General features: G+C 33.7%; 1 protein-coding gene and 1 non-coding gene across 2 annotated transcripts; one reads left to right on the forward strand and one right to left on the reverse strand.

Moving 5' to 3' along the window:
• The first annotated feature begins 11,810 nt into the window (after nt 1-11,810).
• TRNAG-UCC (transfer RNA glycine (anticodon UCC)) lies at nt 11,811-11,882 on the forward strand. Its single transcript has one exon. It is a non-coding gene; the product is annotated as a tRNA-Gly (tRNA).
• Nucleotides 11,883-13,214: 1,332 nt separating this feature from the next.
• Nucleotides 13,215-18,267, reverse strand: LOC131149737 (uncharacterized). Its single transcript, XM_058100450.1, has 3 exons — nt 18,034-18,267; nt 14,890-15,267; nt 13,215-14,062 (listed from the first exon to the last, which is right to left on the reverse strand). The coding sequence occupies exons 1-3, from the start codon at nt 18,179-18,181 to the stop codon at nt 13,353-13,355; spliced, it is 1,236 nt and encodes a 411-aa protein (XP_057956433.1). The 5' UTR covers nt 18,182-18,267; the 3' UTR covers nt 13,215-13,352.
• Between the last annotated feature and the right edge of the window lie 5,956 nt (nt 18,268-24,223).

The raw sequence follows: 24,223 nt of genomic DNA on the forward strand, positions 1-24,223 counted from the left end.
GAAAGCAAAGGAAAATAAAGAGGAAACTTGTTTCCTTATGTTTTCCATTCTCTATTACATATTATCAAAAATGAAAGTTTGTTTTACTATGACTAACAATTATAAAAAACTAAATATTATTGGTGTGTAAAATTAAATTTTATTTATAAATTTGATATATTTTCTATTTTTTTCCTATTTTTCTTGATAATCAAAGATGAAAATAGAGATTCTTTTATATTTTTCTATCTTTAATATTTTTAGAGATTCTTTTATATTTTTCTATCTTTAATACTTTAGAGTATCAAACATGACCTTGAAAGTGATATGGTATTTAGACATTGCTAGTGGATATTCATAGGCACACAGTGACCAGGTGCCCCTTTGTTTGGAAATTGGAAGTTTGGAGTTCCACTTCTAGAAGTAGATTTACGTGCATAATATGAAGTTATCTTAGGGTTCATCGAGATCAACACATTGAAATTTAGAGCTTTAAATTCATATTTTCAAATGCAACATATATTATTTGTTCATGCATCACTTTCAAAAATATTAATTTAAAATGATAATATTTTAAGATTGCACGAAATCACTTTCAAAAATTATAATATCAAAAGAAAACAAATGACACTAGTAATGAAACAAAAAAATGAGGCCTGAACATTGGAAATTTACTCTGTTATTTATTGGCAAGACTAATAAACCTTAATAAATCAAACATTAGCAATAAATTTAAAGCCTAAATTAATTAGAATACAATTAGAATAATTAAAACGCAAAAGAATGCAAATTAAAAGATATTACAAAGATATATATATATATATATATATAATAAAATTATTTATCTTGTTTGTACTTTTATTAATTTATAATATGGCTATAGATATATGGTTAAATAAGATGAATTTATTTTATTTTTTAACCAAATGAAAGTTTTTCATTTTATATTTAAATAATAACTTCATTTTTCTCACTAAATCAATTACTGAACACATCATATATTCACTTCAAGAAAGAGTGAGTAACAATTGCGTTCTTGAGTAGTTACATCAATATGAACAAATAGATAATTAATTGTGCAAAAGCCAAATGAAAAAATTATAAAGAAAAAATAGATAATTAAATGAAAGAAAGAGAGAGCGAGAGCTTGTTGAGGGGAAGAATAGGGGCACTGTGACGACTCGATTTTTCTACCATTTTTTTTTCCCAATACAATCATAAACAATAATAATCAATCATTTAACAAACATCTCTGATACCATATATCAACATGACCTGACCCGAAGTGAGGTGCCAAGAAATCTATCTATCAAAACATACTATCCATGCAGCGGAATACATAAAGTGTCTGAGTCCCATATACAATACCAGAGTACTATAACCTCCACACATATACATATACATCCCCAGAAATCCATAAAATATTTTAGGGTTATACAGAACATATCCCCAACTCTAAAACACTTACCTTGAATACTAGGGTACTAGATCTCCACTATCTCGGAGCTTGCTCCACTTGTCTGTCATGATTTTCTGAAATGTTTAAATTTTGGGTGAGACGCCTCTCAGTAAGACGGAATAAATAATTGACAATGTGTGACAATATGAGTTTTGATATTGTTGTGAAACTTGAGATTGTTCCACCTAACTTTACCACAGTTACAATTGTACAGGTAAATAGAGAGTGAATAATTGTGCAAAATTACACCAGGTAAATTCCCAGGGAAGTGGGGGGTCACAACGGACCGCTTAAATCCCTCTTTCCTAGACAGAATTTTCCTTAGACATGTAATTAACACAATATATTACTACAACTATACCCGACAAAAGTTAACTACTGAATAGATAAACGGAAGAACACCAGAAATAACAAGGTTCGGCTAATTGTGCCTACGTCCTCGGACACTATCAATCAATATTTCTCTATTGTAGAAATATTACAAAATAAGAGAGAGAAGAGAGAATGTGCCTAAGAGAGAAGTAGGCAATTTTGGGGATGAGAATACAAATGGAGGTGATGGGTTTATATAGGTTAGGAAAAACCACTATTACAACCAGTAATCACCTACCTTTGAAAAATTAGCCCACCATTGAAGACTTCAATGGCAATGGTAGGCTTCTAGAATAAGCCATATTTCAACAGATATATCATAACACATTCATTTAAGTAATTATATCAACTGAGAAAACACACGAATGTGTACTCATAATCATATATATGTATAAACATAGTTTCACAAGCTTTCATTTCTCATATTCAAGTTCTAGCTCATGAGTATCCACCAGTATTATAACACTACGCATCTGTAACTCATGGCTGTTCATCATATCCGTGATATACAATTATCGCATCTGTAATGAGGAACCATCTTGAGGACATTCATATCACATCGTTATTTATTCACCCCACATGACCGGGTTGTGCGAATCAAAAGCGGGACCTAACCGTGGTTGGCCTACCAAGTTAGATCAAAATTGTACGCGTCTGTAGTACGATTGGCCTACCCAATCTTAGTCCGGACCCCAGGGGATAACTTTACTCTTCACAGGCCCAATCGATTGTCAATGTCATATTCTATCCAAGATGTGTGGTTGCACTAACACATTTGTTAGCAACGGTACCTTACTCTTTGTACATCTCTGGTCCATGAGGGTACTCATTTCCATATTTTCATAATCATATTTCATCATGTCTGTATAATTCTCATCATTTCTGTATAATTTTTATTATATTTGTATCTAACATGTCTATATATATATCATATATCGTCATTTCTATAGAAAACATATCTATATGTCACATTTCATCATTTCTGTAAAAATATATCTGTATATTACATTTCATCATTTCTCTGTAAAACATATCTGTGTATAAATCTCATGGTTACGTGCTTAAATTGCGTAATTAGATGTTTTAATTCATGTATTGAGGGGTATATTTTTAATTAAATACCTAATTACTCTCAATAATTTAACATTGTGTCCTATTTATAATATTTGGATTTCATTGAGTAATTTATGAATTTTTGGTATTTTTTTATCGTAGGACAATTATTGAAAGTTAAAACCGATGCTACTTCCTAATCTGAGCATAATTTTCTCCATCAAGCTCTGATCGAGACGATTTGAAATGCTATGAAAATCTAAGAAAATTATCTACAACTTTAATGTTTTAAACTTTGAGAGATATGAGCTCGAGAAGGGTCAAAACTGGACTTGTTCGTTGGAAACAAAAAAAAAAAAAAAAAGAAATAAGAAAAAAAAAAGAAAAAAAAAAAGAAAAAAAAAAAAGGTCTGCCTTCTCTTTCCCCTGCTGTGCTGCAACCCGAGAAGAACCCTCTCCCTTCTCTCGTTTTCCTCTCCTTCTAGACCTGAGAACTCCTAGCTGCCATCTCTTCTTCCTCCGGCTGCTGCGGCCAGCTCTTCTTCCGTTTGTGGAGCTTCCCCTGCTGGTGTCCCCTGTTGTGCTTGCTGCCAAGTCTGCTGCTGTGCCTTGCCTCCCTGCTTTGTCCTTCTCTGTGTGCTGCTGCTACTTCATTCTACACCAACCCGAGCTCCCTTGCTGCTGTGGCTGCTGTGTTGCTGCTTTTCTGAACCTAAGAGCTTCCATTGCTGCTGCTGTTGCGTGGACCCGAGCCCTCTGCAACTTGAAGACTTCACGGCGAGCACCTTCTTCCCTCATCTCTCTCTTTCTCTCTCTCTCTTTTTCTTTCTTCTTTCTCTCTTTAGTTCTTTTGTTTTGTTTTTGAAAAAAAATTGAATAATTGTTATTTTTCTTTGGTAGAATTTTATTAAAAGTTTTAATTTTTAAAGCTTGTTTTGGGTATTGTTATTGAAGTTATTTAATTTCTTTCCCTCTTAATTAATATTAGTATTAGATTTAATTTTTGCTTGAGTTAATTTTTATTTGCTTAAGGTTCAATTTGGTTTCTTGAAAGGAAAAAAAAAAAAAAAAAAACCCTTCTTTTAGACTTAAATTAGTTGTTTTCTTTAAAATTAAATTTTGTCGGGTTCTATTTCGAATCAAGCTCATTTATTTAAAGTCCGAATTTTGTTATCATATTTAGTTATTGTTTAGTTGTTAAAATTTTAATTTTGATTTAAGTTCTTGATTGCGTTAAAAATTTGGCTTTTGTTCGAATTTGTGTTTGATTGAGTTTTTTTAATTGCACGCTTAAGTTAAGTAGGAAAGTTATCATCGTTAGTTTTTATTCTGAAGTTCAAATGTGTGTTTCAATTCTTACTCGGTTATTAAACGTAGGATTTCTATTTCTCGTTGTGATTTAATTTAGTGTGTGTTAGGATTTAGAATTTAAATTGCACTTTACTTTAATTTGTAAAAAGAAAATCTCAAACATCCCGGAAAACCCGAATCTAAACTGTGTTCAGTGACCTTTTTGTTTCATATTTTCTGATTAGAATTACGTAAAATTTGGAGTTAAACTGCATTTCCTGACGAGATGATCTGAGTTTTGGGTTAAGTATTACACAACTGTACTCCTATACTTGGGATAACTTCCGAATTGCTCATTTTTTGAGTGAGTCATCTCATATCATCATATCTATATAAAACATAACTGGATTTCTCATATCTTCATATCTGTATAAAACACATCAGTATATCTCATATTATCATTTCTCAATGCAAATAAGATATTTCAGCATAAATCACATTCCTAGTACAAAACTGTTATTTCACATTCCTCATGCCACACAATTTTTGTCTGATAATCATAATATAATAATCACAAGGAAATATCCATATCATAGTTTTCCAAAACCATATACTGTATTCTTATTTTCACATATTTTAAATTAACCAGTTAATTTTTCAAAAATATCTGTTATAATTTATTCCCTTTACTTGCTTACTGAGAGGGTGCCTACTAAGATCTTTAAACCAACGCCCACGGTGTTCGGAACTCAAAACCCTGAAATTATATTTTCCTAGTTTAATCAGCTCAACCCCAGAATTACAATTATCTTAATATTCCTAGGCTCACACGCTCCCATTAACCGATTAAATTCTAAAAAAAAACGCAGGTATGATCCACTTTTTATATTTAAATTTAATTTCTACATATTTAAAAATACCAATATGATCAAATCCCTGCAGTTTAATCTAATTCCAAAATATTTCTAGAAATCCAATTTAATCAAATCCCTGCAGTTTAACTTAATTTTGAAATATTCCTAAATAAAAAATCTACTCCGATTAAAATGACAAGGATCGAAGTTAGGATCCTGTGGTGGTGTTCATTTTTCGATTTGGTCGGGAAATGAGGGAGAAATCTAGAGAGAGAGAAAGAGGCGGAGGAGGGAGAAAGTTGAGAGAGTCGTACTGAGAGAGAGCACAAGGAGGCACTCGAGATTCTTCAAAATCAATTTGGTTTGGGAATGCTTACTAAGGAAGCATCCTAATATTTTAATATATATATATATATATAAAATCATCATATTATTTAATTTAATTAATTCAATTTAATAATTTTTAATTAATTAATTAATTAATATTTAATAAATTTTTTTTAAAATTTTTCGGGTCTTCACAAGCATAAATAAGAGAAATCAAGAATTTGAAAGGGGTTCCCTTGTTCGGTTTCCTAATAATACTCTCCTTTCACTAGAATTGCGCTATATAACTTTCAAAGATGGAGGAATGTGAGGGAGATACACCTTTGATAGATATCCTCCTAGAAAATTCATAAAATCTACATCAAGTTGAAAAATAAACCTATGATGAAATTAATTACAAATTGTATTAAATATCTAAGTGCGAACCAACATAGGCCAATCACAATAAAAAAAAAATGAAAAAGAGATGAGATTATTTATATTTAGACTTATAAACACTATGTTTCAATGAAACGAGAATTGGTTTTCTGCATAATAATCTTCATACAAAGACATTGTGCTCATGTAAAAACAAACTTGGACCTCCAATCACATTGAAGTTTGTAAAAGCTCAATTATTTGGAGAATTGCTGCCTTACCTTAAACACAGGTATAGGCGTGTATTTATAGAGGTGTAAAATATATTCTTGTTATAACTGAATCATGGAAAGATAGGATCAGAGGAATACATTTGAATTTAAACATTTAAATTGAAACCGATTACATATCTAAACAAACATATCAAGAATCCTGGAAAATATTTGAACTGATTTTCGTGTAACTGCATATCAAGAATCCTGGGAAATATTTGAACGGATCTTCATGTAACTGCTTTGTGAAGAGTCATTGGTTGTTGCTGTTGATAAGTCTCTAACACGCCCCCTCAAGCTTAACTGTGCAGATGCAATGTTCAGCTTGTCACGAAGAAGAGAGAACCGAGAGGAAGATAGTGGTTTGGTAAAAATATCAGCGATATGATCTCTGGTAGAAATGAAGCGGATGTCTAATGTACCACAAGCAACCATATCTCTAACAAAATGAAAATCTATCTCAACATGTTTGGTTCGAGCATGAAAAACCGGATTTGAGGATAAATATGTGGAGCCAATATTGTCACACCAAAGAATTGGAGTTGTAGAGGGAAGCATTTCAAGTTCAATCAGAAGAGAACATAACCATGTGATCTCAGCCGCGGTATTTGCTAATGCTTTATATTCAGCTTCGGTGCTTGAGCGGGCTACAGTAGCTTGCTTTTTACAACTCCAAGAAATTAGATTGCCCCCAAGAAAAACATAGTAGCCACCTGTGGAGCATCGATCATCCCTAGTTCCAGCCTAATCTGCATCGAAGTAGGCTTGTAGTGAAAAGGAGTGTGTCTTGTGAAATTGGAGACCAAAATCCACGGTGTGCTTGAGGTAGCGCAACAAGCGCTTGGTTGACTGCCGATGGAGGATTGTGGGCTTGTGAAGAAACTGAGATAGCTTGTGAACCGTGAATGCTATATTTGGTCTGGTGATGTAGAGATATTGAAGAGCACCAATAGTGCTTCTGTAAAGTGTTGGGTCCGAAAATGCTTCACCTTCATAAGCCGACAGTGTTGTTGCTGTGGCCATAGGAGTCTGAACTAGTTTTGCTTCTAGCATATTGGTACGTTCAGGATATCCATGATATATCGATGCTGAGATAGAATGAAGCCCTTGGAATTTTGAATCATTTCAACACCAAGAAAAAAATGTAGAGGACCCAGATTTTTAACAGCAAAGTCATTGTGTACAGCGGATAGCAAATCATCAATAGTTGACCGTTTATTGCTTGTGATGAGAATATCGTCCACATATATAAGCATAAATATTCTGACCGTGGAGGATGTATAAACAAACAAGGAAGTGTCGAACTGAGTACCTTTAAAACCGAGATCAAGAAGCTTGTTGCTGAGTCTAGCAAACCAAGCCCGAGGGGCTTGTTTGAGACCATATAAAGCTTTTTGTAATTTACATACATGGTTTGGGTACTAGGGATGAAGAAAACCAGGGGGCTGAGACATATATACTTCCTTTGATAAATTCCCATGTGAGAAGGCATTTTGAATATCGATTTGATGAATAGCCCAACCAGTCGAGATAGCTAAGGAAAGAACAGTACGCACCGTTTTAGGCTTGACAACAGGGCTAAATGTTTCACCAAAATCAATACCTGGTTGTTGGTGATAGCCTTTGGTGACAAGATGCACTTTATAGCGTTCGATAGTACCATCCGCATTTCTTTTGATTCGAAACACCCATTTGGAGCCAATTATGTTAGAAGCTGAATCAGGAGGAACCAATGTCCATGTTTGATTATGAAGCAATGCATTAAATTCAATGTTCATTGTTTGGCGCCATAGTGGATCTTTGATGGTTGTGGTATAATAGGTAGGTTCGGTAGGCTGTTGGGATGATTCGGTAGGAGAGTTCTTGGGATTGGGTATCGGATCATGTCTTCAGGAAGATGTTTGGGTTTTTGGATATTATTTTTGGACCGGGTGATCATTGGGTGTACTGAGGATATTTGGGCATCAGTGGTGAACAGAGGAGAGTTGTCTGAGTGCAAAGAAGAGGTTGGCTTTTCTGAAATAAAACTGTAGGACTTTTTTGAGTTTTTTGAGTGCAGAGAAGAGGTTGGGTTGGTGGCATAAGGTGAGGTTACAGAGAGCTCTGGACTGGTTGTATTTGTTTCGCTTGGGAGCTGGATGTGATGAGGAGTGTTTGTATGGTCCATTGAGGGATGAATTTAAGGAGCTGCTGCTGTCGAGACCCTTGTATCCGATAGACTCAAAAGATGACCATGATGGAATTGAGATGGAGGAGAGTGGCACACCGTGCTGTTTTTGAAAGGGAAATTAAATTCATCAAATTGCACATCATGAGAGATATAAACATGGCGAGAGGGAATATGGAGACACTTATCCTTTGTGTAAAGGACTATATCTGAGGAAGATAAACGGGAGAGAACGAGGTTGGAATTTGTTTGCATTGTATGGCCGGAGGTTAGGCCAACAAGTGCAACCAAAAATCTTGAGAAAAGTGTAGTCGGGTGGCGATTTGAAAAGAACCTCATATGGAGTACGATTTTGAAGTGTGGGAGTGGGCATTCGATTAATTAAGTAACGGGCCATAAGAAAAGCATCGTCCCAAAAATGTTGAGGAACGTTTGCTTGGGATAATAAGGCAAGGCTTGTCTCCACTATATGGCGATGTTTGCACTCAATAGCACCATTTTGTTGGTGCGTATGAGGGCGAGAAATACGATGAACGATACCTAGATCTTGAAAAATTTTATGAAGCGTGCGATATTCACCGCCCCAATCAGATTGCACAATTTTGATTTTGGTATTAAAATATCGTTCAATATATGATTGAAATTTGAGAAAAATACGACTAACATCACTTTTTAAAGGAATGGGATAAAGCCATGAATATTTGCTAAATGCATCCAAAAAAGAAACATAATATTTATTGCCAGTGTTTGAAAAAATAGGAGCAGGGCCCCATACATCGGTATAGATCAATGCTAAAGGTTCTGTAACTTGAGTGAAAGAAGCGGAAAAGGGTAATTGCCGACTCTTTGAACGCAAGCAAGTAGGGCATTTTTGAGAGATGGAGGGGCGATGTATTGGGACTTGCATTTGATGAAGGATGTGATGAACAATTTGAAATGAAGGATGACCCATACGAGCATGCCATAAGACGGAAGTGGGTGGTCAATTGAGAAAGCGGAAGAAAAAGAAATACTTTTATTTTTGGTGGCTGTGAAATTGATAGGTCCATGTTAATCGGCTTGGCGTAGAAACAGTCCTGTTAGCTCGATCCTTCAAAAGAAAATAAGATGGGGGAATCAAAAAAAAATGTATTAGTATCTTTGGTGAAATGCTGGACAGAAGAGCAGATTTTTGCAAAATATGGGGAACATGGCAACACATTATTGAGTTGAATTTTAAGTGAGGGAGTGGAAATTTAAGTGGTTCCAATATGATGAATAGGAAGATCATTACCATTGCCTACATGAATTGCGTAAGATCCTAAGTATTCTTCAGCTTTAATATTCAGATTGGCAAGTTTCGAAGTAAGATGATGTGTAGCACCCGAGTCCGGGTACCAAGTTGCATCAGTCAAATTTTGGGAAGTTGATACATATGCTTGGCCTTGAGAGGAACCTCGCTGGTACGATTCATCATACCTGTAATAACAATCCAATGCCATATGACTCGTTTTTTTGCAAACTTGGCAAACGGGACGAGAGTTGTTGGAAGAGGATGAAGAACTTCGACCATGCCCCCTACCTCGGTTGTTCCGAGATGGTGAGTTCTGATAATTGCCTCGTTCCATAGGCTTGGAGAGCAGGTGACGATGCCACAACACCGAAGATTTGTGGTGTTGCAGGATGTGAAATTGGCATTGGCGAAAGTTAGATCAACTATGGCTTGATGCTGCTCCACTCGCTTTTCATGAGCAAGGAGATGACCATAGAGGTCTTCAATGGATAGAGGTTCAACTCTAGTGGTAATAGATGTGACAAAGGAGTCATAATCCGGTCTAAGGCTTGCAGGAAGAAAAGAAACAAGCATAATGTTTAAGGTTGATCAACAAACAGCAAGGGTTATCGGTGGGTTTGAGGTGGTTAAATTTATGGAAAATAATTAGCAATTGATGTTAGCTTTTGAGGAATGTGAGTGAAGTGTATATGGTGATCCGGGATGGGGCATGAGAGGTGAAGGGAAAAACATGCGGAGGGGGGGGGCGTTTTATAGATGCAAGCCATATTTCGTGCGAGGTGGTGCACTTAATTACATGAGATAGAATTTTTTCCGTGAGGGAGGAGGTAAGGACACTCAGGATGAGTTGATCTTGAAGGTGCCATGAGTGGAAGGTAGGATTTGGAATGATTTGGGTTGAGTTGTCACTTTTGGAAATATGAGTAGGCGGTGCCGGTAGTGAGCCATCAATATAGCCAAATTGACGAATGCCTTTAAGGTAGGGAACAATTTGGGCACACTAGAGTAAGTAGTTGTCACGACTTAGCTTGATGGTGATAAAGGAGTAAGGAGTAAGAGAGGTGGGTGGGGATGGAACGAGAGCATAGGAGGAGAAGGCCATTGGGATCAGACATTGGTCACTTAGGCTCTGATACCATGTAAAAACTCAAATATTTGGAGAATTGCTACCTTACCTTAAACACAGGTATAGGCGCGTATTTATAGAGGTATAAAATATATTCTTATTACAACTGAATCATGGAAAGATAGGATTAGAGGAATACATTTGAATTTAAACATTTGAATTGAAACTGATTACATATCTAAACAAACATATAAAGAATCCTGGAAAATATTTGAACCGATCTTCGTGTAACTGCATATCAAGAATCCGGGAAAATATTTGAATGGATCTTCGTGTAACTGCTTTGTGAAGAGCCATTGGTTGTTGCTATTGATAAGTCTCTAACAAAGTTGAAACTTTTGTTGCTCTAGGTTGTGCAAGAATAGTAGAGAGAGAGAGAGAGAGGGTAGATTCCTTTTGAATATTGTAGTTTGCAAAGGTCTAGCCATCTTTAACCTACTTTTCGTTGAAGATAAGCTTCTATAGTCTAAAAGAATTCCTTCTTTATCTTGAATATTGGCATTAACGTTGTTAATGATGTTAACACTTTCAATCTCGATGGTTATGGTATTTCCATTGAGGCCTTGATAAAGATTTGTATATTGCCATAGAGCCTGAGTAGAGGATGAAGTTCAGACTCGTAGATGTAATCTGCAATGGTTTTATCGTCCTTGAGTTGCCTTTTGACAAAGATCAAATGTTGTTAATCTAGAGATCAGGGGGAGCAACAAAGGAGAAAGATAAAAAAGGAGACCATGTGATTGGTCCTATGTTTCATGAAATAGAGAGGTAGAGTAGAGGTAGTTTTTGAGGGGCATACAATGAAAACGGTGGAAGAGGGGTACAAATCATTCTCGGTGGAAGAGACGTACAAATCATGATATCGCATTCATATTTGAGTCAATCTGTTCAAGAGTTAAAACAATCTACCAATCAATATATATATATATATATATATATACAATTAAAAAAATAAAAAAATTGAAAAAATTAGATTTGAACTTTCAAAGTATATGATGACAAAATGACATATTTTAATATATTAGTACATATAAAATATAATTAAAGGGTATATGACTCGCTTCAAACTAAATATGACCATCCCTACTTATCCATTTGAAAATTCTATTCCTACCCCACTCAAAAAAAAAAAAAAAAACCTCTCATATATGATACGTTCTTTGGTTTTGTCTTCTTCAGTTTTTTTTTTTTATTTTTTGTTTTTTATAAATCTATTCTCTCATTAAACTCTCATATCTCATACGTTATTGGAAAAGACTGCGTTCAGAACTCACAACAGAAGCGTTTGTAGTCCAACGGTTAGGATAATTGCCTTCCAAGCAATAGACCCGGGTTCGACTCCCGGCAAACGCATCTGGCCTTCATTCTTTTAAAGAATATTATTTTTATTTTTGAGATGAGTGATTTGCATGGATGTAGCCACGTAGGATTGGGTTAGGAGAATTATATATTTGACAATTGCATGGAAAGAAATGAGATGTTATTTTTCATTAAATTATAAATTACTAAATAAAATAGATAAAAATATTTTTGGAAGATTACTTTAGGTAAAAATTTTGGAAAATAACGATTTATAATTTTTTAAAAATTATAAATATTTAATAAAACGCATAAGTTTCTCTACCCATGCATGCATGTTGGATTATAAGAACATTAACAACAATAATAACAACAAACACAATTGCCAGTAATTAAGTTGTAATCCCTCGTTTGGTTTATAGAATTAGACGTGCAATAAAATCATATATGAAGAATGGAACCACATTCCTAGTTCGGTTTATGGAATGAAGGATGAAATTGCATTTCAGCTGATATACGATTATTGTGAATGAGAGAATCATGATTTCAGTCCAGATAGGCCAGAATGGACCTTCATTCTACGGAATTAAACTCATTTATCATAAAAAAAATTCAAAAACAACAAATTCAAATAATACTAGTTATTATTATTTATTAGTATTATAATAAAAATAACAAAATTAAATAATATTTATTATTATAAAAATAAAAATAATAACAAAAACAATAATAATAATTATTATTTAAGGATACTAATTATTATAAAATATAATAACAACTAATAATAACTATAATAAGATTAAATTTATTATTTTAAAATAATAATAACAACAAGAGCAATAATAATAATTATATTATTATTTTTAGGGATAATGATTATTATAAAAATAATAAAAAAAGTAATAACAATAATAAGAAATAATAATTACACTAATAATATTCACGATTATGAAAATTATAAAAAATAATAACAAAAAAGTAACAATAAACAGTAATACCAATTGTTATTATTATAATAAAAAAAATAACAACGGATAATAATATAATAATTAAAAATAATATAACCACAAGGAAAATATTAATAAAAATGGCCAAAATAATAATCATAATTATTTTAACAATAATAAATTAATAATCATTCATTCCTGCCTTGATTTGATTCCTCTCTCAACTCTTTTCCTACGTGATTTGCATAGATGTAGCATTGTGCTCACATTTATCTTTTAGATACTAAATTCGTCATTATAAAATTTACTAGGCCACATGTCTGGTAATCACGAATGAGATTTTACACAGAAATCTGCACGACTCCTCTCTGGTTTACATCACCAGCCCTACTCAGCAAAAGTCACGACTCTCTTTCTCTCTCTCTCTCTGATATAGTGATATGCAGAAGTCACAATTTCTTTTCCAGATTGAAAATGTAATATGTACAGATTAGTGCTTCTTAAATGAATTCTTTCACAATTCCTCCCAAGTGTAAAATATGTGCATGAAGGATACAAATGAAAAGAGGGCAACAAGTCATTCTCCTCCAGACGGACCAGACCTTTGTAAGGGTTTAAATGCTGCCAAAACCACAGCAACTTTGCATACAAGAAATCCCATCATCCCCACCACAAGTTCTTTTGGAGTAAAGGCCATAGAGACATCGTCCGGGCCAAAATACTTGACTCCCACAACAGCAAACCCAAGAGTCAAAGCCAGGCCCCATACTGGACTCTTAAAGCCTCGAAAAATCTCACCGATACTCCCTCCATTGTTGGATGCTGGGATTGGCAATCCATCAATAGATCTCTGCAATAGGAGTAGATATAAGAAGCCTCCGAAGCCGCCCGCCAGAAACGCTAAAGCAGTCTTTTCCCCGGTTGTGAAGGATAAAATTGAAGTACCAGCAAAAATAAGTAAAGCATCATAGAGTAGCAAAGACAGCTTCAAATCTGCATATTCCCTCATGCTTTCTTCATTTAGTTCCTTGAGACTGGCTAGTCTACTTGACTGGGAGGGAGTTTTGCTCTTTAATAAGGAGAAAGGGTCAGACTCATAAATCTTGGTAATGAGCTGAGGTCTTAGTTCTGCCATGGAAATGTTGCTTCCCTCTCCTAGCAAGATATTGTCGGCTTCAAAGTTGTACTTGAAAGCAATGTACTGGATTTCTTTCCCGTATATTTCTTCTGAAGGAGACTGAAATCTGCAAATGGTGGTCAAGCTTACACCTCCTAATCTCCACTGACCTGCCATTAAAACGAAGAGAGAAAAAAAAATGTTAAAAGCATAATTGCAGCCAAATGTAGTATACATGTATAGGTATTGTTCAAAATCTCATCATAGTTCCAGAAGTTGTCCCCTGGTTCATCTTTCTTTAATAGCTTTAATAATATGGTTGTTGTTGTAGAGTACTCCAGTTCATACCTACAACCCACAAAAATCTGATTTGTAGGAGTGTAGAGGATACAACAAATTAGTTCCGGATATTATATAACTGCGCCATGAAGCAGCATAGATGGTAGAGCATGCCAGTAAGAGTAATTTAATTGAAATTAGACTGTATGAGCGCTATGATTAGATCTAGAATAACTTGAATGTAGGCAGCAAGGAAGGATCTGAGACAGGGTTTAGCCCTTGATTGTGATACAAATAACCAATCCTGCCTAGTGAAAGTGAATTAATTGAAGTTGAGGCTGAATGAGCTGAATGAGGGAGATGACCAGACCATGAATAAATTAAATGGAGGCACCCAGGAAGGATTTGAGGGCACTCCCAACTTTTAAGAGGGTTTAGCCCTAGATTGTGATACACCCATAGCCAAACCTACCTAGTAAGGTTTGAGGCTTTGTTATTGTTGTTGTTGCTAGAATGCCAAAGTTACAACACAGGCAAAAGTTGATCGGCAGCTTTCTGCAGAAGAGCCCTCAATGGGTAGCTATAGTGAATGCACATAGGCCTAGAACTGCATGTTTGCACTATATTCTTAATAATTCTGTTGAGATTGTAGGAGACACAAATTCTGGTTCCCTATGCCTGCACAATAAAAATACTGCCTGGCCCAGAACAGACTAACCTGATTCAAGACCAAGCCAAATTGCTTCAATTTTTCCCAGCGTAGGTCCCTCAAATATGAACTCATCTACAGAACCTCTTTGGAAATGGAGTACATCAGAATCATACGTGCTTTCCGTTTCTGTAGGATACACCGAACTTGCCGGTATCCTCTGCAATATGGAGTCATTATTTTCGCCTATCAAGCAAAGTAATATTCCAGCAGTCAAGTCACTCAGAGACGAGCCAAATGTTGTACTTGTGCACAGCTCAACCTTGTATAAAGACTGGGATCCATCCAATCTTAAAGAAGTAAAAATCTTTTCTGATGAAGAAACAGTGCATATTTTCACTTCTGTAGCAGGCAAGAGACGTGAAGGTCTTGCAAAGCTCCGATAATCTGAAGCAGAAACTTCTTGTTACATCGCTGAAAGAAAAAAGAAGGTTTCTATTGAAAATCAAGAGAGTGTCAAACTCTAGTAGCAGCATAAGCACAAGAAACATTGTATAGTTGTAGTGCTACTGTACTACAGGGAGATATTCACTGCACAGCAAATGTAATGAAAATGTATATAGTTCATCCATGAGTGGGATTAAAAAGAAAAAACAGTGAGTAAAAGTATAAACCATACACCATCATACAATCAGCACACTGTTTTTTTTTTTTTTTTCTGAAAAAGCTTGTGCTTCCAACTCAGCTCAACAGAGCCTTACACTTTCATAATCATCAAAAGCGTTTTATTTATATTTAAAGAACACCTTAGCCTTTAGTTCAATTTCTTTTTCTTCAAAATGATTATCTTGAATAACTTAGCTAATCATTGCAGCCAGGTAGTTAACTAATAGAGGTTTTACATTCTTCCCTGTTTTTTATTTATTTTTGGATAGAAAAAGAAGATTTATTAAGAGAGGAAAGAGATTAAAGAAAGGGGTGCAAGAAATAATCTAAAGAGAAGGAAAGAAAAAGATTAAAGCATCCCTCCACCTATGTTACAAAATACAAATATCCAAGGAACATGCATGTTAACAAATCTTCAGCTAGCTATCCCAAGAAAGCATCCGAGCAGATGTCTAGGAGTGATCTCATCTCCAAAAATCCTCTCATTATTCTCATTCGACAATAACTAAAAAGCAGCAAATGTGGCACACTGCAATAAAACCTAATATGGTTTTAGAAATATATATAACATGTATGGGTAAATTTGTGCTTCCTAGTTTTACTTGCCAACAGCTCCTAGCCCATCTTGATGCTTCCAAGATGAATCTAAATGTGCTCAACACATTCTAGTTGTTTCTTTTCCACTTCTTGTACTTTCAGGGTACTCACTTTGCTTTTTCCTGCACAACGCAAATCATAACTATGGCAAGACAATGGACTTTGATTCATTAAAAATTACAAGTTCCAGTCCAACATTTAACCTGGATTGAATTAGCATATGCACCAACCTAGAGCACGAAGAGATAAGCCTACAAAGATCCTAGCGCCCAAATTGTTCTTTCTGCACACTTTTGTCATCTTACTCCACTGAAGATTGGGAAGATGGCAGTCTGGTGCAGAACCAGTGGAATACAAACACCATATGAATCTCCTCCATGGACATCATCTTAGACACTTGTCTATGAACGATCAAAATCTCAACTATCAATTCAATTTTTAAACAAAGAAATTTCTTTCCATTTTGTGAAAATATGCAAACAGAACTCTATTACAATATAAGAGGGTGTAATGAAGCAGAACCAGTGGAACCCCCACACCATATGAACCATGGACATCATCTTAGACACTTGTCTATGAACAAATAGAATCTCAGCTATTGATAGAAATTTTATAGAAATTTCCTTCCATTTTGTGGAAATCTGCAAACAGAACTCTACTTGCATATAAGGGGGAAATGAAGGAGAGGGGCTCCTGAAAAATCCCATAATGGAACTATGGCATCATTGGCATGCCATAAATAGTCAAAATTTTTATGCGTTGTTTACTATAATGTAATCCTACGGCAGTATATCATTTTCCAGTGGGATTGTTCTTTGCTAATGGTTAATTTTCATCAACTGGAATATCAGGGAAAGCTGTGCTAAACTGCCTATTTCAGTCTTTTGGGCTTTTGTGGAACCTAGTTGTGTTTTAATTTGGATGACGACCCGATCTCTATTTAATTAGAGATTTTTATCCTAAGGCTTAGTCCATAGTTGTACCTGCGAGAGAGCGAGAGGGAGAGCATTGTATCGCCGCACTCTCTGTGTTTTCTTCCTAATAATATTGAAATCCCTGCAACTCCGTGGACGTAGGCAAAATTGCCGAACCACGTAAATATTGTTTTGTGCGTATGATTGATTTTTCTTTGGCGTTATTTTTTCTCTATTTTGTTTCTCACAGGTTTCGGGAATTTGTTCTTTATTCCCAACACAGTTGATCTCACTTCGTATTTCATGTGAAACTTTTGGGAACATCTTCAGACACTTTCGTTTATAGTTTTTTCATGTGAAAGAAAACCTTCATTGTGGTTCCCTTCTGTAATCAAGCGTGTAACTGTGGCTTCGGACCTTGAAAGCATTGTGAATTTTGTGTTCATTGAACAATTCCTATTTCATAGTGAATTCTTCTCGAACAAATTTAAATCTTTCCAATGTTCCCATTAATTTAGTGAAGTTCAGAAGACACCCACTTGTTCCATTGTTGTCCATGTGCAGAATTTACACTCTTGTCTCTGCGAGCTTGAAATTTGAATCCTGAACTTGGATATGTGTGGGCTGGGACAAAACCAAATATGAAATTGTACCGACTTCTTTCTAAATCCACACAAATCCAAATCCAGGGGCTGTAAATGCATTCTTCAACAACAGAGTAAGAACAGAAAATTGGTAGCGAAATTCAAAAGAACCCACTTGCTCAAATCCCAAATTTAAATCTGCCCAAGGTTCCATCAATTTCGCGAGATTGAAAGAACCCCTCTTATTCCACGGCTATCTATACGCATTCATAATACTAAGAACAGCAAATGGGGGCTTCAAAAATCAAAAGATGTTAAAAGATCATCACAAAAATGTAATAGCTCTTGTTTTATAATGCAAGAAACCCCAAAAATCGATTTCAAAGAAACACGTGGAGGAAACAAATCATACGGTACAATACAGCATCATTAACAACTTTTATCGATCATACCCTGGAAATCAGATAGCTTCGTCGAAAGACGAACGCGGAAACGCCGTCGCTTGATAATCGTTCGGGCACGAAGAGGGATCGATGGGTATCTGGTTGAGAAGGAGCTCTGAGTTGCAGATATCATATGCGTTGCTGCAAGTGATTCCATTCTGAGAGAGAAAGAGAGTTGGGCATGAAGCTTCAATCAGGTTCTTGGGAATAAAAAAAAGAAAAATATCAGCCATGCAATATGATATTTTGATGTGGGTTTGATTTGGAAATTTTAAATGATTAGTTTTTGTAATTATTTAATTAAAAATAGTAAATTTGAAAATTAAGATTGAATATGCATCAATAGCTAATTATATATCGAATAATAAAAATTCTTAAAAAATAAATTGGTTAATAAATTCTACGTCATGATTAATAAAAAATTTAGTTATCCCCAAAACCAAGATAACAATATATAAACTTTGTTGTTTTAAATTCGTTGGGAGATATCATTGGATTGGTATGATTAATTTAACTAATTAATTGAATTAATAGATAATTTTTGTTTGATACCGACTTGAATTATTAATTGACTAAATTATAATTCAGTTAAATAAATTAATTAGTTTGAGTTGTTATTATTCACTCTAAAAATCAGAATTTTAGAAATTCATTATGAACTTATTAGAATTGAAAATTTAATCAAACAATTAATACAATTTGGTTAGTTAAGTTTGTTAATTTGACATTAGCCTTAAAATTAATCCCTCGAAAAAAATTAATTATTAAATAAAATAACTGATAGGTCCATACCCTAATTAAGGTAGAGAATATGGGAGTAGACATCCAGGTCTTCTCCATCCCTTGCGGATTTCTCTCTACTAAATCAGGAGAGACTTCCGGGGATGATTTTTGGCAGATTTCTCAAGTGATTATTCCCTTCTCCATGTATATATATGTGTGTGTTGTGAATGTAAAGACATCCTAGTAAAGAGTGAAATGAGGGAAGTTGTAAGAGTGTAGGTAAAGAGAGCTATGAGAGTTGAGAGAGTTTGAGTGAGAATTGTCTCCTCTTCCTCCTTCGTATTTTTCTAAATACATACAGTGGCTATCTCTCCCGTGGATATAGGTCGGAATTGGCTGAATCACGTATATCTTGGTGTTGATCTTTATTCTATGTATGTGGCTTTATCTTTGATTTCTAACCTGAACATGCTAATAGTTGGAGAACTAAGTGTGTGACCGAGACCAATAAGGATTATCTAGGTTTGGAAGATGGATTCGAATAGGGTCAAGACGTAAGAGGTAGGAGTGGTTCGGAGGCACGTGGAATACAATTCGAGGCACGTAAGGCGTGGTGGTAAGACTCACTTGAGCAACTGTTGGAGAATTGGACTTACTTTAATAAGAGAGACGGTTTCCGTTTAAGGGAGAGCAATTAGAACTCACAAATGAAGGGGAGATTGTTGAAAATTTCACTTATGAGTTTCTCATACATTAAAAAAATGTGTGGATGATAGGTGCTTATATATTAGGTTGGACCCAAAACCTAATAGGTTTAAACTTTTGGATTGGTGTTCAATTATGTCTATATAGTTTTCCCATAGATTCCTCCGGTGCTAACAATAACATGCATGGATATGGTATCACTTTTTTTATGGAAGGGGGTATATAGCAATTTTTTTCAAAGAAATTAAGGATTTGTTTGGATAAAAAAATTTGTTTGCAGAAAGGAAAGGAAAGAAAAATAAGAAGAAAATTTATTTTGCCTTGTATTTTCTTTCTTTATTAATTATCATAAAAAATGAAAATTTGTTTTAATATGACTAAAAATTAAGAAAAATAAAATATTAATTATGTGTAAAATTAAAATTTTGTTCATAAATATGATATATATTTTTATTTTCTTTTGCATTTTCTTAATAACCAAATATGAAAATATGAATTCTTCAATATTTTTATTTTCTTTCTCCAATATTTTTCGAGTTCCAAATGGAGCCTAAAATATGCTTTACTGCATCTTTAAACTAAAAGACAAGGGATTTCTATGTCACTTTATTTCGATAAAAAAATTTATTTTAAAAAAAAAAAAGAAAAAAATAAGAAAAATTATTTTGTTTTATATGATTAAAATTTAAAATATTAAATATTAATGATGGATGAAATCAAAATTGTGTTCATAGTTATTTTTATTTATTTATTTACTTTCCTTAATAATCAAACATAAAAAGTATAAATATTTCGTATGCTCTTGTCATTATGTTTAGACCATGTTTGGACCTTAGAAAATATTAAGAAAAGGAAAGAAAAATATCAATGAATCCTCATTTTTATATTTGATTATTAAGGAAAATAAAAAATAATGAAAAATATATCAAATTTATAAACAAAATTTTGATTTAACACATCATTAATATTTATTAGTTTTTCATAATTTTAAATATGTTAAAACAAACTTTTATTTTTGATAATATCTTATAGAGAAGAAAAATATAGGAGAAAGCAGTATTCTCAAGTTTTATCATGATTATCTATTTTTATCTTAACTTATGTTAGATGGAATAACACAATTGATATTTTAGGGTTTGTTTGGATTAAAGATTTTATTTGGGGAAAGAAAAGGAAAGGAAAATAAGGAGAAAACATATTTTCCTTTATATTAAATATTATTAAAAATAAAAATTTGTTTTGCTATGATTAAAAATTAGGAAAATCTAATTATCAATGATGTGAAAAATTAATATTTTGTTAATAAATTTAGTATATTTTTTATTTTGTGTCTCACTTTACTTGATAACCAAACATGAAAATATAAAATTTTTTATATTTTCATTTCAGTTTCCTAATATTTTTTTGTATTCCAAACGGGGCCTTAGAAAAGAAAAAAAAAATTATATATGAGATTAAAATACTCCTAGGCAATTAACTGTGGATTAGATTTTATACATCTCGTAAATTTTATATGTAAATGATACTTGAGTTGATATTAAAAGAGAGTTTGAAATTTTATTTGCTAAATTTTTTAACCTATTGGGATTTTAATTTTGTATCTAAAAGCAAAAATGAGTAAATTAATGCATAAAGTCGTCGTCCTTCAAAAGCTTATCCAACACATTAAATTTATTCGATAAAAGCAAAATTTTATTTGCCCAATCACTTGGAAGCCCACTTTCTCAACTGAACTTCATAAAATGATGACATGTATGAATTATTATTATTATTATTATTATTATTATTATTATTTCTTGTACTTGTGAAAAATTTGTAAGCCTTTTAGCTTTGAAGAGGACAGTTCTTGAAAGAAAAATAATAAAAATAAAGATAAAGAATATATAAAGAAGTATTAGATTCTAAGTAGGAGATGCATTTTCTTGTTAGTTCTTGACTTACACTACTTGATTGCTTATTGGTTTTTATACTGGCTTTTTTTAAAAGTTGATTTGACGCATAAGGAAGAATAGACAACATCTTATGACTAAAATTTTTATTATTATTATAATTAATAAAAAAAAAAAACCTAGTTTATCATTCCGTGGTCATCAAATTTAATTTTTTTTTATTGGAGTTGTTAATAGTATCAAGTTCCTTTACATGGAACAAATAAGAATATACTGAGAAAGATAATTTTGTATTTCAAGATCATCATGTGCCATTAGATATAGATTGACTACCATATCATCATTGGACTCGGTGTCTGAACTGCTTGTGTTATGCGTGTCCCGACCGAATTTTAGAGCCTTCTTCTTTTTCTTGGATGCTTTCATCAGTTTAGGACATTTAGGGCATGGTGCGGTAGAAATACATTAACAAGTAAGAAGGAGTATCGGGGGTTCAATTGCAGGTAGATACACTCACGGAACTAACGGTACCTGTGGATGGTGAGAGTTTACTCTATGAGCTAGCGGAGACCTTGGATGGTAAGAATTCACTCTGTGAGTCAGCGGAAACCGTGGATAGTGAGAGTTTTCTGTGAGTCAGCGGAGGCCGTGGATGATGGAAATTCTTTATAAGCCAGCGGGGACTGTGGATGATAATGGAGATATGTCTTAGGGGTCGGATTGACCGAACGTCCAACTGATGCACAAAAGTCGCGTCCACATTTTGAACTTTTCCCTGATCAGTAAGACCTGGGGGCGGAGGACGTTGATCCGTAGATTTGGTACCGCACCAGAGGGTCCAAAGGATTCTTTGGTGGCTGAAGTTTCTATGTAATAAAAAAAAAAACATATTTAATTGCACGTAAAGTGGAATATCAAGTCAATAACAAACAATTAGTTGTATGAGAAGTGGGTCTCTGGAAGTGCTAGAGGGTTGATTATTAATATCAAATCAAGAAAACTCTCTCCATGTGGTGGTGAAGGATCGGTTGTAATAGATACACTCCATACACTTAGTTTCGCCGGATCTCATGCCACTTTAGTGGATTCGCTTGTTAAGATGACGTCATATAATTCTAAGCAATCGATGGTCTTCAGATTCTCTTTGACTTAATTAGGAAATGCATTTAATAATAGAATAAAATTGTGACTCATACTATAAATTTTGTTATTCTACTAAAAAAAAAATATAAGATCACAATAAAGATACTCCAATGGTAAAATTCATAATAGTAATTTCTTTTATCTATTTCACATTATGCATTAATTTTTATATTATCGCTCGTTTTATAACGACAATATATCTTTGTTTTTATAAATAATTAAATTTATTTATAATGAATGCTTTATTAGTAGGTCTGACATTCAGTTCACGAAATGTCTTTTTTCTTTTTAAGAATATGATGAAATATATCCGAATATAATGTAAATTGTATAGCGATGTAATATTTTTAAAAGGTAATTCATGTAAAAAATTTGTCTTATTTCATTTGGTATTGTATATTAATAGTTCGTTGGGATGAAAATTTTGTTAGAAGAAAAAAAAAGCCTAAACTCGAACCATTCTCTCTTGCAGGTATTTTCGTCTATGTTTCTTTTTGTATGAGTTTTTATACGTACGACATTATATATCTTGAATTGATGTATGTTGCAACTTTAGATTTGGACATTAATAAGCTCCTATCCGATATTTGTTCTTAGTCTTCTCCAATTATTAGAAAATCTTTTAGATAATAATTACGCCTTTTGTTGCATCTATTTTACCAAATGCCTGTCAAAGTCATCTGATTTTTTCTTCCTTATTTTCACAAATGGACGAAATAACTTTTTGACGATTCAAACCTGTTTTAAGAGTTCATTTCCATTAATCATACGAAAGCAAAACCAAATCTAAGCCATTGTTGAAGATTAAAATTTTAATATGCAACTAATACATTATGATTATTATTTTTTGGTACCCATAATTAAATTATGTAAAAAATTAGCATAATTAAGAGTTTCAAAATTAATCAATCAATTTATAGCTAATTCCTCTATTATCAAGAGCAAAATATATATGCTCCCATGGGCATGGTACGGTGAAAAGGCATCAGTAAGTAAGAAGGAGTATCAGGGGTTCAATTCCAGGTATATACACTCATGGTACCAGCGGTACCTGTGGATGGTGAGAATTTACTCTGTGAGCCAGCGGGGATCATGGATGACGTGAGTTCGCTTTGTGAGCCAGCGGGAACTGTGGATGGTGAGAGTTCTCTGTGAGGCAACGGGGACCATGGATGGTAATGGAGATGTGTCACGGGGTTCGAGTTGGCCAAACGTTCAACTAATGTATAGAAGTCATGTTTGCATTCCAGCCTTTACCCTGATCAGCAAGACCTGGGGGCGGAGGATGCTGATCTGTAGATTTGGTGCCGTACCAGGGGGTCCGACTCGTTGGTGGCTGAAGCTCCTATGTTATAAAAAAAAAAGAGCAAAATATATAAAATAAAACAAAACCCCACCTTGAGAGTTTTCAAGAACAATTATTGTTATTTTTTTCCATTAAAAGATCCATGCATTATTTGCGAATCCATTCATTTATAAGAATACAATATAGGTTGTGATTATCGAATTTAATGCTTTCTTGTTGGTGTGATCGATTTATATGTTGACACAAATCGATCTTATAATAGAAGAGTTGTTAATTTTATCTTGAAAAATTGAATCTCCTAATTATATACTTATAGTTAAGGTAAGATAGACGGTGAATCCTGAGAATCAATATCTCAAGGGTTATATAGCCTTTATTATATTAATAAATTCAGCCCCTAAGAAAGAAAATGGAAAATAATATTTTTTGTAAA

Source organism: Malania oleifera, chromosome 2 (assembly GCF_029873635.1).
Source record: "Malania oleifera isolate guangnan ecotype guangnan chromosome 2, ASM2987363v1, whole genome shotgun sequence".
Taxonomy (NCBI): domain Eukaryota; kingdom Viridiplantae; phylum Streptophyta; class Magnoliopsida; order Santalales; family Ximeniaceae; genus Malania; species Malania oleifera.